We start from the raw sequence: 15,020 nt of genomic DNA, 5'->3' as shown, positions 1-15,020 counted from the left end.
GTTCACTTACATTAGAGTGCATGGATGTCCTTTACCTCCATACATGTTGCCGAGGTATCCGACAGACAGAATTGTGTTACTTGAAGTAACAAGGCAATTAGCAGCATATGTGAAGGCATTCAGACACAGACATCAGAATGGAGTCCAAGTACCTATTATTTTGGGTAATTCAGCTGAGGTATGTCCTAATGTCTTAGCCATGGATGACGCAGAGAAGGAGTTAGCCTTGTATTCTTTTTCATCTTTTGCTTGGAGAGAGAGTTTTGATCCACATGGACATTTAGAGGAGACGGTCGGTAGAAGATTTAGACATGAGCATCAAATTGAAGATTTTATGATGAACCTCCTAGATGATCTTGAAGTGAAACGAAAGATACATTCTAGATTGCCTTTGGATTTCATCAGGAAATGCAGGATTTACAGAGTGGCCGACCAAGCTCAGGACAATGGCAGGCATATCCAGTCTTCCTATGATAGAGAAAGCAAAACAATAAGGTTGGATTGGAATGAGCCCGAGGTCGTGGATTTAGATGCTTTGATGGCACCAGTTTTGTCTTGTACTCGCAGATGGGTAGACGTTCAGCATCAAAAGTTGAGAGAACAAGGCATAGCTATGTCTTTTACTTTGGAAGAGAAACCAGCCGAAGGTGGAGCTAGTGTGAGTGAAGGCAATCCTAATCCTAGGAATTCAGGTGAAGGTAACCTTCGATGTGCCAGTGAAGGCAATCTCCATCCGAGAGGTTCGAAGAGAAAGGAAAGATCAGAAAAGAAAGAGCCTTCCAAGAAAAAGCAAGGGGCCAACAAAGATCAAACACCAGGTACTTCTTCTAGACCAGAGAACAGAACAACTCAAGTGGAAGAATCCATGGAGTCTATGGTACAGAATGACAGGCAGGAGGAAGGACAGGCACAGCATGTTTCGTCAGATGGATCTCTCCAAGACTATGATTTAGATGAAGATAATGAGATGACATCTCCTCCCAGAGAAGAAGAAATAGTGCATAAAGAGATTCAAGTTCAAGAGACAAGATCGAATATTCCAGATTGGTTGAAGGAAAGATTAACCAAGGTGATCGTAGTAGAGGATGAGGACAGTGCAATTGATTTAGAGAGCCTTGTTGGACGTTCACATGTGATAACAGAGAAGAAGAAGGCTACAAAGATGTCCAAGATGATTCGAGATGAGACTGGATCCAGAAAACTGCAGATAGCTACACCGGCAGCAGACAAATATGAGGGTGAGATCCTAGCAGATGATTATGATATACAGACTATTGAGTTAGGACCATCCACTGCAGAGTAGACAATGGATGATGCTACCGACACATTTGAAGCATTGAAGGACAAGCTTAGAGAAGAAGTAGAAAAGAATAGAAAGCTTGAGAGAGAGGTCGGTGCATGGAGGACATATTTCAGTCACATCAATGAACCTTTGGGACGTCAGGATCCAGTTAGATCACCAGTGCAGGCATTGCCCCTTCAATCGATCAATGAAGCAGAAAGATTCAGGAACCTGGTCCAGCGTACATGTAGTTGGATGGATAGATCTCATACAGTGGCCATAGAGTTTGTTACAAGGATGACGAAGATTATCCATCAGGCTATCCAAGTTCTTGAGATAATCCACAGATTGATGGTAACAGTAGCTGCATTTGCCCATACCAAGGACGTTATCATCCCTGTCTTGAAAGTAATAAGACATACATCCAGAAGAATTTTAGCGCAGGAGAGGATCTTGGAAGGTGATTCTCACAGTTTATTTCAGTGGTCAACCTTACTCCATATAAAGAATGTTCTCTTCGAGGACATCAGTGTTAGATGCGGTCAAGTTGAGGAGGTGATCAATCCGATCCAGGACAGAGTATTTGAGGTACTTCGTACCATTCTTGGCAGAAGGATCGAGGTCGAGACAGATGTGGATATGCAAGAATTTGATGATAGAATCAAAATCATCTTTTGCAAGGACGCAGATGTTACAGATGAACAGTATGATCAGATGTATGCCACCATGCTCCTGATTGATAGAACGAAGGAACTTGAACCTACATGGGACGCATCTCTTCTAGATGCATTTGATCAGGTCATCCACTTAGAGGAGAGTATCAAGAATCTTCCCGAGATTCCAATCGCAGAAATCGAAGGAATCGTGACAAAATTCATTGCATATGCTAAGAAAGATAATTGGAAAGGGAATAAGATTCTAGATGAAAGGTTGTTACAGATGACATGACATCTTATTTCTCATTGGTTGATACCTCCTAGGTTTTTGTGCCGAATTTAATATTTGGCTATGTATTTAATATTGTTCAGTAAAAAGGAGGTCATTTGTAACAAACCCTAATTAGGGTTTAGGTGTCATGATCTTGTCCGTTGATTTACTTTCAATCTGGACCTTTCATTGTAACTGGGGATGCTATTTATACCCCCATTTTTCATTTCGATGGGTAATAGATAATAGAGTAATAGTCAAATAATAGTCAATAGTTGCTGTAAGAGAGATTAGAGTTAGAAGCAATTTTATTTTGTAGCAAGATTGAGTCTTGAAGAGAGAAATTCAAGCAATTGTTGTACATGATGACTTGGAAATCAATAAAATATTGAAGTTATGGTGTTTTGTTGCAAATTTCTTGAGTTATCTTCATGGTTGTTTGATACACTTGAATCGTGCTCAATCGAAGTAGTTTGTTAATTTGAAAGACTAAGTGTGAGATTTGATATTTGGTAGGATTCGTAATCCAAACCACTAGCTTCTTGCTGATTGTAGGAACGCCTTGTGTGGTCGACTGGAGAACACTTTGAGTCCTTAATCTTCAATTATCATTGTGTCTTGGATATGTACCTTCGTAGTAGTGTCCTTGATCCTTGATGCATTGAATACCATTATATTACCTTAGAAGATCGCACTAATTTCAATTGAGTTGTTATCTTATGGCAAAATTGAAGTTGGTTGAGTTTTGCCAAATCTCGTCCATACTAAGTCATTCATAGGGTTAGGCTAGATTAGACCTCTTTAAACCCTATCTTTTTGCCATTTTTTGAAAGTTCCTTTTAGTTTAGTAAAATCTTCGAGCTTTAGAATGCGTAAGACCCCTTGGAGGAAACAGCAAATCACATCATACCACTAAAAAGCTTGTCCACACGTAGAGACCCTACTAAAAGAACCTTGGAGTCTACCTAACTGATCCTTTTTGCAGATCTTCAGCAGTTAGAGACTATTTTCTCAAGAGAGGATAAGATGCCTATTGGTATTTTATTCTGTGTATGATTGTGTATAAAATACACGTCAACACGCACATGGATGTTAGGTTGCTTCTTTTGATTAACCCAAGGCTTGATTTGCAGAAGGAACTAATGTTTGATCTTGAGGATGATACAGTGGCATGCCCTGTTGAATTTTTGGGAGGCATCAATGCATGCTTCTTATGCAGGATGGAAAGGCATTAAGGAAGAATTGCCCTCTGTTGAGAGACAAAAAGGCTCCTATTTACCCTCATTTGAAAATCAAAGCCTTTGCCAACCCTGATCCTAAAGAAAATATCACTCTTCCTCAAAACTTGGACAATGTTGATCTCCCCCCAGTAGATCCTCCCCAGTCTGCTTCCACCCATGAGATTGTAGAGGCCCCTCGTGCCAGCTCCCCTCCGAGCAATTCTGATAACTCCTAAATGGCTCCTTCTAAGGCCCTCCGCCCGCCTCATGCTCTTGCTTCCATAGTTCCTCCTGGTGATCCCAGAGGTCCTTTCTAAGGATCCAGATAATATGGTTGAGGATTCAGATGAGGCCTTATTTGTCATCAAGAAGGCCTATGGCCCTGAGGTCCCCCTCATTGATGTCATTATTGCAGCAGGCCCCACTACCACCCACCCATTCAATCCTCCCCTGAGGTCTAGCAGTGTTGAACACCTTACTATCCAAGATTGCAAGCCTATCCTGGATAGAGGAGCTAGGGAAGTGGTTAAGAATGTTGGGGAATTAGACAGAATGGAATCCTCTGGGAATGAAGGTCTTGAGGAGTGGAAGAAATGGGCTATTGTCCCATATAAGGGCTCAACCTCCTCAGACTTACTTGAAGATGCCATCATGGAATTTGGCACTAGAAAGGCCAAGAGGAAGAAACACACTAAGAAGACTAAAAAGATTGATACCATTCCCTTGGGGGCTGATCAAGTACTCGAATTCAAAAGGAAGAGAGGCAGACCCAACTGCTTCATTGCTAATAAACAGGATAAGATTGCCCTTAAAAGCCAACTACCCAAATGTTATAAAAACTTTAGGGCACCCATGGATACCACCCCTTAAGCCTTGATGGAACTGAATTGTGTTTCTTGGAATGTTAGGGGACTTGGAACCCCGAATAGGAAGTATGAGCTGAAGAGGTTTCTAAATATGAAGAAGAATACTGACATCCTCCTACTCCAAGAGATCAAGGTTGTATAGTTCTAACTTGAAGCGTATTTGGAGAGATGCAGAACACTTTGTCACCAAACATTCAAAAGGCAAGGGTGGGGCTGCTATTTTGATCAGTAGTAGGTGGAGCAAATTTGTCACTAGATGGGGTTGTTCCCCATGCAATAGACTAGTCTGGGTCATTTTGAAATACAAAGAAATGGAGTTTGGGGTTTCTTCTATTTATGCTCCCAAAGACCATAGGGAGAGAATTGATCTCTGAAAGTGGGTTGCGCAGATGGAAGAGATATCCTGGATTTTAGGAGGTGATTTCAACATGGTAGAATATCCTCAAGATAAGGCAGGTGGCAACAAATTTGAATGGAACCCTAATGAGAAATTCTTCTAGCATAGAATGGTCAACAAACTGAGAATCCTTGACCCTCTAGCCAAAAAAAGAATGAATACAAAGATATTTGGCACACATGGTGTAACTACCAACAAGGGGGAAAAAGAATCTACAGAAAGTTAAACAGATTTTATGTCAATAAGGACATTATCAAGGTTAAAAAGGATGATAAGGGTTGTAGTGCGAGGGTAACCCCATACACCCTCTCAGATCACCATCCCATACAAGTGACATTTTGTCTCAATAATACTTCCCCTGCACCCCAGGGAAGAAGGGAGACCTTTGCCCTCAATACCAGGTAGGTGGATGATGAGGATGTTAAGTATGCTACTTACATTATTAGACAATTTAATACTTAGAACCCCAGACAGAAAAGTGCCATAGAGAGGTGGAAACAAAACGTACAAAGTTGGAAAACTCCGTTTTAGACTGTTGAAATAAAAAAAGCTAAAGACTCTATGCGAAAGGCGACTGACTTGTATAACAGTCTTTTGAGGGCTGAAGAGTCTCTTCAATTAAATCTTGACAACTTAGAAGTTACTGAGACCCTCAGGTTAGCCAAGGATGCCTTGAGAAGGATGCATCAAGACAAGAGCCAGGATTAATTGGTTAGAACATGGAGACAAAGGGTCCAGATTCTTTTTTCAATTGCTCAAGAATAAAGAGGCTAAAGAAAGAATTGATAGCATTTGGGAAGAAGGGGAAAATATCACAGACCAAGCAGACATATTGAAGGCCTTTGATCAATTCTACCATAAGCTGTTTTCTTCAAAAGACTTTGGGCAGAATAAGGAGAGAGCCAAAGCCAAAATTAGCAGCACTATTCCTAAAAAGATTAGTAAGGAGGACTCAATAAAGCTGGACAAAGAGTTAACTATGGAGGAAATACAGAAGGTTATACATGCACTTAGTAATGACAAGGCACCCAGCCTTGATGGGATGCCAATAGAATTTTATTAAAGAAATAGTAGCTAGATAGGGGAGGATCTTCTCCAGTTATACAATGAAGCCATTGATAAGGGGTCTTTGGGTTAAGGAAATCAATAGTGGACTTATCAATTTTATACCCAAAGATGGGGATAGATCCCTAATTAAAAACTGGAGACCTATTATTTTACTAAATGTCTCTTACAAACTTCTAGCTAAAATACTGGCAAGAAGATAGGAGGAGATTCTCCCTAAGGTGGTGAATCCTACTCAAACAGGTTTTGTAAAAGGCAGATATATACTAGAAAATCTTCTCACTTGTTGGGAGGCCATGAACCAGGCAAAGAATCCAATCAAAGGGCATCCATGATGTTGATTGATTTTGAGAAAGCTTATGATAGAACTGAGTTGAGCTTCATTTTCATTATGTTGTAAAGTCTCGGATTCCCTAGCTTCTTCTGCCAGATGATGAAAACCCTTATGAAGGATGCTATGGCCTGTGTAGAAGTTAATGGTTCCAAGTCAGAAAGCAATTTGTTGACCGGATCTATTAGGCAGGGGAGTCCTTTGGCACCTACCATTTTTGTTATTGCAGCAGATGCTCTCTATTACATATTGAGGGACAACTCCTTATCTACCAGGGTGCAGGGAATCAATCTCTCTAATGGGAAAGGATTATTAAATATTCAATTTGTGGATGATACAGCAATCTTAGTGGAGATGGAGGAAGGTAACTTTTGTGCTTTGATGAATAAACTGGATATATTCTGTGAAGCTTCAGGTAGCAAAATGTCCCTTCCAAAATCTATTATGCTAGGATGGGAGGACCACCCCCTGCCTGGTTCAGTAGGTTTCCTCTTATGCCTGGCTCAGTAGATTTCCTCTTATGCATGGGGGCCCAGCCACCAAATGAGGTATCTCAACATCCCATTTGCTATTTGCCCTAACCTGAAGGAGATGTGGGAGTGGTTTAAGGGTAAAATTGATAAGAAACTTAGAAAATGGAACAGGCATTATCTCTCGCTGGCTAGGAGATTCCAAGTGTGCCAGAAAATACTCTCTTCATACAACATATACTACAGCTCCGCTTGGCTGTTTAATAATTATCAGTTTTCTTACATTCAAAAAATAATCAGAGAGTTCCTATGGTCAGATGGAAAAGGGAACAAAAAGAGACATGCTGTCAAGTGGCAGTGGTGTACTAGGAGTAAGACCAAAGGGGGGTTAGGATTGAAGGATTTGAGAGTGCAGGGAATGTCTCTTGCAGCCAAATGGATCTTCAAAGCCCTCCATGGGGAGGAGCCATGGAAGGTTTTGGTGAGGCACAACATCTCTAAATCTGTGCCCAAAAAAGGACGCACTTGGAAAGGTCTGTTGCTCAGTGACCTGTTAGTTGGCCAATTCTCTGTTATATCAGCAGGTTTGGTTGTATTCAAATCTATATGGAAGGCTTGGGATAGTGTGAGGCATCTTATCTCGCATAATGGAATCATTCGTGAAGATAACAAGATTTGTGGGGAAAGATCGATATAGTGGAATTTGATACACAAAGACAAACCTTTGGCATTGCTACAAGGGTGCTTGGCCAAATCTTGGGCATTAAAGGGTATCCAGATATTCAATGATATTATTAAGGAGGGGCATTAAATGAGGACTTATGCAGTGCTTAGGGAGGCTTTCTCATCGGTCTCTCTTCCCAAACAATGTGTCTGCAATACTAGTAGATTTTCTTCCTTCAAGTGACCTGATGGGTTTGTCTTGCATGCTACCAAAGCCAAAATCATATATAAGCATCTTACTGATAATGATGACATATTTGTTCATCTGAACAATTGCTGGGACTTGAACCAAAGCCCTTCCTGCTGGCAAAGAGTTTGTGAAAACTTATGGAGCAGACTTGTTGAGCCGAAGAAGAAATGTTTCCTTTGGAGCCTTTTGCTGCACAGATTGCCTGTGAAGAAACCCAAAGGGGAACTTAATCTTTGTACTTCCTGCAGATTGCCTGAGACCATTAACCACTTATTTTTTGAATGCCTCTTTGCTAAAGAAGTCTGGTTTGCATTTGGCCTTTCTGTCAATTGCAATATCAATGTTTGTGAGATCATATCTAGTTTTGTGACTGACCTCAAGAAAGATAGCAACTCTTTTTGGTCTGTTCTTTCCATTGAGCTTTTTTGGCTTATTTGGAAATATAGGAATGATGATGTGTTTAGTGGCAGGAGCAGGGCACTTACTGAGTCTCTGAGGAGACTCATTATATATACTATTTACTTGCAGGTGACTGTGGCTATGAGGCTTGTGAGGAGAAAGGTTGAAAATTTCATCCAAGATGGCACAACCAGAGTCTTTATGGGAAATGTCCCAGAGGTTCACCTCGACAAGGCAGGCTTTGGAGAGAAATCCATTTGAAATGGCCTTAACCGACATTATTAGAGACCTCAATGAACAGAAGGAGAGAGAGGCATGCCAGCAGGATGCAGCACTATCGGTGGCAAAAGTTTTCACTCATCCTTATCTGGATCACATGCAGGCAGGAAAAGAGTTAAGGTGGATGGATGGTCCTCTAGGTTGGACTGCTTGGATTGTAGGAATTGGACATAACAGCTCTCCTTATGGTGATATTCAGTTTGTTTAATGGGACCTGTAGCTATTAGTTATTCTGATATGTACACTCTATGTATAAACTCTTAGTATATTTTGTATAGCTGTATATGGGGATGTAACAGGGGCTGTATCTGATTATCTTCATGTTAATCGCTGCAGTTTGACACTCTTATGAACAGTCAGTGGTTGTGATTTTGTATTGAGATTTCCTGATATTTAATAGAAAAAAAAAAAACTTAAGCAAACAAGCAAAACATAGACACAAAAACATTTACAGGCAAATCACAACATATACATAATGCTTCTGTTCATCACAAACCTAATTCAGGTGTATTAAGCTACCGCTTAAGGCTACAAGAAAAATCCTTACAAGATTACAGAACAAAAATAATTAATACATTCAGCATAACATATGCGGATGCACCAAAGTAGAAATCTGTTATTTTCTTATAAATTGTTTACATATGGCTATTTTAAGAAGTGATTAACTAAACTGGAGATGTAATGTGGTCATGATATATTATTATCTTACAATGTGGTCATGATATATTATTATCTTACCCTGGGGTCTCATTTTACTTGTTTGATAGAATCTATCTGTATTTACCTGCACGTGTTTCTATATTTACCTCCCAGGATCAACTGTTAATCTGTTAATTTAAAATCCTTATACAGACTAATGGCAGAAAGTTCAAAGAATACTAAATTTCATCATCTTTGCATGTAAGTCCAGGAAATAGATTCTCCAGGATTCATCTGAAAAAAAAAAAATTAACAATAAAAGACAATTTCTACTGAAGAAAGGTTAAAAGTGAATTCCAGTTTAGATAAATTATATAGGCTAATTTGAATAAAATTAAACTTGTGAGAATTCTTTTAGGTCTAGCTTCGTGACTTTTCATCTTGATCCTATCCTGATCAAGGGTTATGAAGCTAGATTAAATAATTGGCGATTAAATCAACTCACTTTCATCCACAGTAATCATTATTTAACTATCCAAAACGGAAATCTCAAATACTTAATTAAAAAGGCTTACTTCAGCATCTCAGCAAAGCTCATTGCCTCATCTATGCCAGGAATTGCATTTGCCAACTCTGTCACAAAATTGCCCATTCCTTCAAAATTTGCTAATTCATCACTATCCACATTAGGATCCACCTCCTGTTACCACAGAAACTTGTCATTGTCATTCATACTTGCGATTAGGCCAAATTAAGTCAAGTTCCCTCCCAACCATTTTTACCAAAGTTAATTAAATGGGTACAGATTAAGTCATCACAGATGAAACACCTGTAACTAGTAACCGGCACAGAAGTTATCTGACCTGACCATGGCGAGGACTCTCTGAATTAAAAAAGTAGAATTTTAAACAGATAAAAGCATGATTTTTATGAACAACCGAAATTATGAGATTAAGATGAACCGACCACATCCATTTCTGATTGACAATTGTTCTTTAAAATTACATTTCTATTACTAAACTATGCTGCGGGGGCAATAAATAAATAGCAATAGCTTTTTTAACCTAGAAAAGGGCACGATTAGTAATTTCATAAAATCAAATACGTAACAAAATTCTAAAATGCAGACGAAACCGCTACCTAACCTAGCATGACAGATCCAAACAAGCCATACCCAAATTAATTTTGGGGAAAAATATTTTTTTAAAGAAAAACAAAAAAACTCATAAAAAGATGAGAAAGATAAAAACATAATTACCATGGCAAATAAGTTCGAGAATCCATTCACTAAAGTGGGCGTTTTGGTAAATTTCTGCTGGAATGAATCGCTCAAATTATGAGCAGGATCTGTTGAAATAATTAAGACTGAGGTGCGCACTCGGGCAAGCTGAATTCCCAGCATTGAACTGCACGTGGTCTTTCCCACGCCGCCTTTGCCTCCCACAAAAATCCATTTTAGCCGATCTTGTTCGACTATGTTCCGCACGCTTGCATCTGGTAATTCTGAGCTTCCATCAATCTCAGTCGCCATTATTAATATGCCCGAAAGGGTATTTATTTATTTGATCCAAATAAACAGATTCTGTACAAGAATGCTCGCAAAATCGAAATAAAAAAGATTATAGACGGTCGATATTTTGAGGGAGAGTCCCGAAATTTTGCTTCTGAAATAATCAGGTTTACAGTAATCCCGTCAATTTGTTGTTTCTGTCAAATAACGAGTAAACGTACTTTTTCACAATGCCGTTTCCTAGAAAATTTTGAACAAACGCTGTGGATTTCTACAAAATTAAGGATGTTAAAAATATGTCGAAGATTAATTTTAATACACTTCTATATCAAATGTGGCAGAAAAGCAAGTGGTTTGCCTTTTAGCTAAATTTATTGTTTGCTTAAATTTCTTTAGTTTTTCCTTACAATTGTTATTAGTTTCTTATTGTAATTAGGGTAATTTTTATGGTTTTTTTATTATGTTTTAAGTAGTTACATGCTAGTAGTGAAATGATCTAGGAAAAACATAAAAAATGAGATATGCTATAGTTTGGAATTACTTTTTTTTCTTTTTTCTGTTTTTTCTTGGTAGTTTGAATATTTTATATTATGTCATGTATAATTTTTTAATTAATTTAAATATTATTAATAGATTTTAAGATTAATCACAAAAATATCCATATAATTAAATAAGAAAGATCAATAAATTTATTTATATTATTTTCATACATTGTTCAATTTTAAAAATTTAAAATAAAAAAAAATCTATTTTTTTGGCAAAATTTCTTATTTTTGCATAAGGCGAGGACTCTAGCTTGTTTATATGTTGGTATGGTTTATTTAATTTTTGTAGAGATAATATTTTAAGTTTTCACTTCTTATTCAAGAGGAGTCTAAGTTATCTTGGATGTAAACTATTATATCTTGTACATAAAAAATTGAGATTTAAGTGTGTTAGAGAAGTGTTTAAAATTTATATTCATTTTGGATGGTTCAATATTTAAAGTTTTCTAGAGATGTGTTAGTGTATTATATGAAGTCAAATAAAAGACCATCAAAGATGGAGTTGTATACAAGGAGGGAGTCAATAGATATTAATAATGTACAATGCAAATGATATATCAAACTAACATTATTCTTGATAAGCATAGAAATCAAATCAATGATGGTGTTATAAGTAGATTACCATCTATTCTATTTTATCAAGATTTTATTTCATGTATTTAATTTAAATTAGTTGTAAATGATATTAATGATGGGGTCAATTGAATCTATGAATACAATTGCTAATTTAAATATTGTAAAGTTTTTTATTAAGGAAAACCTGGTTTTAAGGGACCCTAAACCCACTTACATATCGAAAAGAAAAGCATTAGAGAAACAAGAGAGGACAGAACAAAGAGAGAAAGGCTACAAAAGAATAGCACAAAAGACTGCAGCCAGAGAAAAGAACAGCAAAAGACCAGCGAGAAACTGGCACACCTAAAACATAACTAGAGCATTTAGGTGAAAATCTTTATCGTCTCCTTAGCATCCCCGACAAGCATCATCATCGCATTTGCTACCTCTTTAAGGTCTTTACTTTCCTGCACCTATTGATTACCTTTGGTCTTTAGCTCCAACTCTTTAGCATTTTGCCTAGTTCTATGTCTGGAAGAATGTTGGACAGAGCTAGAACTCGACTCGTCATCAACAATCACAGTGTCTTTATTCTGCTTATCCAGGCAAGCAACCAGCACATTCATATTTTGGGAAGACGCCTTCAAAACAACCAAGCTATGCTCCATGAATTTCCTCATAGCACTCTCAGCTTTTTGAATCCTATTGTTTATCAATTCATTATCAGACTCACCCTTTTCTTTGAGAGTCCTCACCACATCCTCCAAGTGCTTCAAATCTCCCTTTATGATGTCACCTTCTGACCAGTCCGGAATTTCTTTTTCATCCTTTGCTTCACTATTATCCTCGTAATTTTCCTCTTTTCCTTTATTATTAATATCTTTAACCACATTATCAATTTTGAGCTCCAGCTCTCTCTGTTTTTCCTGAATGTTGGTGATATTATCAATCACCCACTTCTAGAAATTAAACATTTTCAAAGAGTTGTTTCTAGCAGCATTCAGAATAGTATTCGCATCCTCCATGTCCTGGGCAGAATCCTCAGACCTAGGGTTGCCCTCCTCCATATTATTCTGAACCTCATCCCTATTGTTTGTATCATAGGGACTCTCCTTCTCCTCTGACTCGTCAAAATCCTCTTTACCCTGCTCATTATCCTTGTCTCCTTCCTCACCCTCCACCTCCTTCTCCTGCTCATGCTTCGCCTCCTTTTCCACCTCCTTCTCTTGCTCCTGTTCGAGATCAGCGGTCTCTTCAGCGTCTTCTTAAACTTTCTTACTAACCCTCGATTTCTTTTTAAGGAGAGGATTGGTAGAATCCTCATCAGACTCAGAACTGTCATAATCCTCAGAGCTATGGGAATTCTCCACAAAGGGATCATCCTTATTAGCCTTAACTTTATCCTTAAGATACTCATAAATTAACAGAATAAGACCTTGGTGGCTAATGGGGTGGGAATTGGGTTTCTTAGCATGGTCAACCAGACTGTCATTAAGGGAGGAGGCCAGATAGAAGGGCGGAGATATCTTAGAGCTATGGCAAAAGTGATTAAGGATAACAAAGTGATAATTATAGACTTTTGAAAACATACCATCAACAGTAAGATACTCCATTAACACTTTCAACATTTTTTGCCAAAAGGATTTTACCTGGTTAGGGAGATAAAAGGAAATATTATCCTTTTTGGCAAGGCGAGCCCTTTCTTCTTCGTTCTTGGGGAAATTTTTTATGGCTTCCACCGAGAACTTACGATCTCTATAAAACTTGATGTCGTCCTTCTGCAAACCAGTCACCTCAGCCACCAAATCTTCATCCACTCTCCAGGTCTGACCAAATAGAGTAACTTTGTTATTTTTCCAACCCTTGGCAAAACTACGCGATACAGACTTCTTGCTCCCATGCAATTTCTCCATATAATCAGTGAAGTCATTTTTATGCAGCCTTCTCCAAATTTTCCTTTCACCCTTCCAACTATCACAACTGGTGGGCTCATTACGGTTGATATTTCCTCCCATAATGTAGTAGTTGTTCAAATCAAAACCCTCAGGGGAGCACAAACTGACCAGATGTTGAAGAACAGAGAAGATGGAATCGAAAACCAAGGTAATTTTCTTGTTTTTCAAGTAGCCCTTTAAAACATGCAGATTAACCCAGTACTTAATATGATAACGCCCTTCACACCTATACTCATTAGCGCGATGCCTGAGATAGGTCATCATCTGACAATCCGCCTCACTCCAAACTCTATCATTGAAGTTCGAACCAAAAAAGGTAATAATGAGATTAATATGTACCATTGATCCTGTCATAAAATAATTGCTCTCAGACTTTGTTCTTACATGATGACTCTCTAATATAATTAGCATCTTTCGCTAAAATGACCCCCTCATTGGCTAACAAATCGGCTACCCTATTACCTTCCCTAAAGGTATGGGTAATGACCACACTATCATAGGCATTTAACATTTTTTTTGCCTTATCAATGATATTTTGGATATTCCAAGAAGGGGAACTAATATCTTTAATAGCCTGAATTATATTGAGGGAATCCCCCTCCAGCCAAATTCTTTTAAAATCGAAGCCCTAAGCAAGCTGAAGACATTTTAACATTGCCAGAGCTTCTGCAACATGGTTGTTTTGAATTCCAAAGGGAGAAGCAATCGCAGCAACACAAAAGCCATAAGAGTTTCTGATAACACCTCCCCCTCTAGCATTACCTGGATTTCCTTTAGCTGCACCATCAAAGTTCACCTTCACCCAATCATGAGGAGGGAACCTCCAAACCACATTATCTCTTCTACTCTTCAAATCAGACTTCCAAACCTTATTCATTAATTTCCATTTTGTTAGAATCCTTTTCTCATTATCATTCATATCAGTATAACTCACTGCTTGTTGCTTTTGTGAATGGTGTTGATATTTTCTTTAATAGCCCTACAAATATTTTCATATACCGCCTGAGAAGAACACTTAGTCTCCCTAAAAATTCTATTGTTTCTCTCCTTCCAAATATACCAACAGGTCATAGGAAGAAAAAAGGACCAAAGGGTCTTAATGATGGGAAGCTTGGTAGGGAAAATCCAATTCCAAAGGACTATTCTGCATAACCCAATCAACTTTCCATTGCGTCCACACTTTACCCTAGATTTCTCAGGTAAAAGAACAGTGAATGAACAAATGATCCACAAACTCAGCCTCTTTTTGACATAACTCGCACCTATTAGGGATCATAAATCCTCTTCTGACCAGGTTATCAATAGTGAGAATCTTGTTGTGAATTGCAAGCCATAAAAACATATTAACTTTAGGAACGAGGAATCTATTCCAAACTTTAGTCCATATAGGGTTACAAGCCTAAGTTGATATCTTTTTGTAAGCAGAAGCAACAGTAAAAGTACCCCTAGGATTACTCTTCCATAAGAAGACATCATCTGAATCTTTGCTGACAGAAAAGGATAGCAAATCATGTTGGAGCAAAGAAAATCCAGCATAATCAACATCAAGTCTAACCCATTTATTCTCCTCCCAATAATTACAGACCATAGAACCAAACCTCCTTTTACAATCTTCAATGATATGGCTACAATCCTGATTAAAAAGAGGCTCATCTTTGATCCAGACA

The 15,020-nt window shown here is 38.2% G+C and overlaps 1 protein-coding gene across 1 annotated transcript in view; it reads right to left on the bottom strand.

Annotated features, from left to right (window-relative positions):
- Window positions 1–10,566, bottom strand: part of LOC131061331 (ATPase GET3A) — a 69,988-nt gene extending 59,422 nt beyond the window's left edge. The window contains exons 1-2 of the mRNA XM_057994973.2: window positions 10,047–10,566; window positions 9,364–9,488 (exon numbers count right to left, since the gene is read on the bottom strand). Coding sequence (XP_057850956.1) covers window positions 9,364–9,488; window positions 10,047–10,319 — 398 coding nt within the window. The 5' untranslated portion in view covers window positions 10,320–10,566. The remainder of the gene's footprint in view (window positions 1–9,363; window positions 9,489–10,046) is intronic.
- Between the last annotated feature and the right edge of the window lie 4,454 nt (window positions 10,567–15,020).

This window comes from Cryptomeria japonica, chromosome 11 (genome assembly GCF_030272615.1).
Source record: "Cryptomeria japonica chromosome 11, Sugi_1.0, whole genome shotgun sequence".
NCBI lineage: Eukaryota > Viridiplantae > Streptophyta > Pinopsida > Cupressales > Cupressaceae > Cryptomeria > Cryptomeria japonica.
Note: the sequence above shows the minus strand (reverse complement) of the source record. Positions and strands in the feature narration are given on the sequence as shown.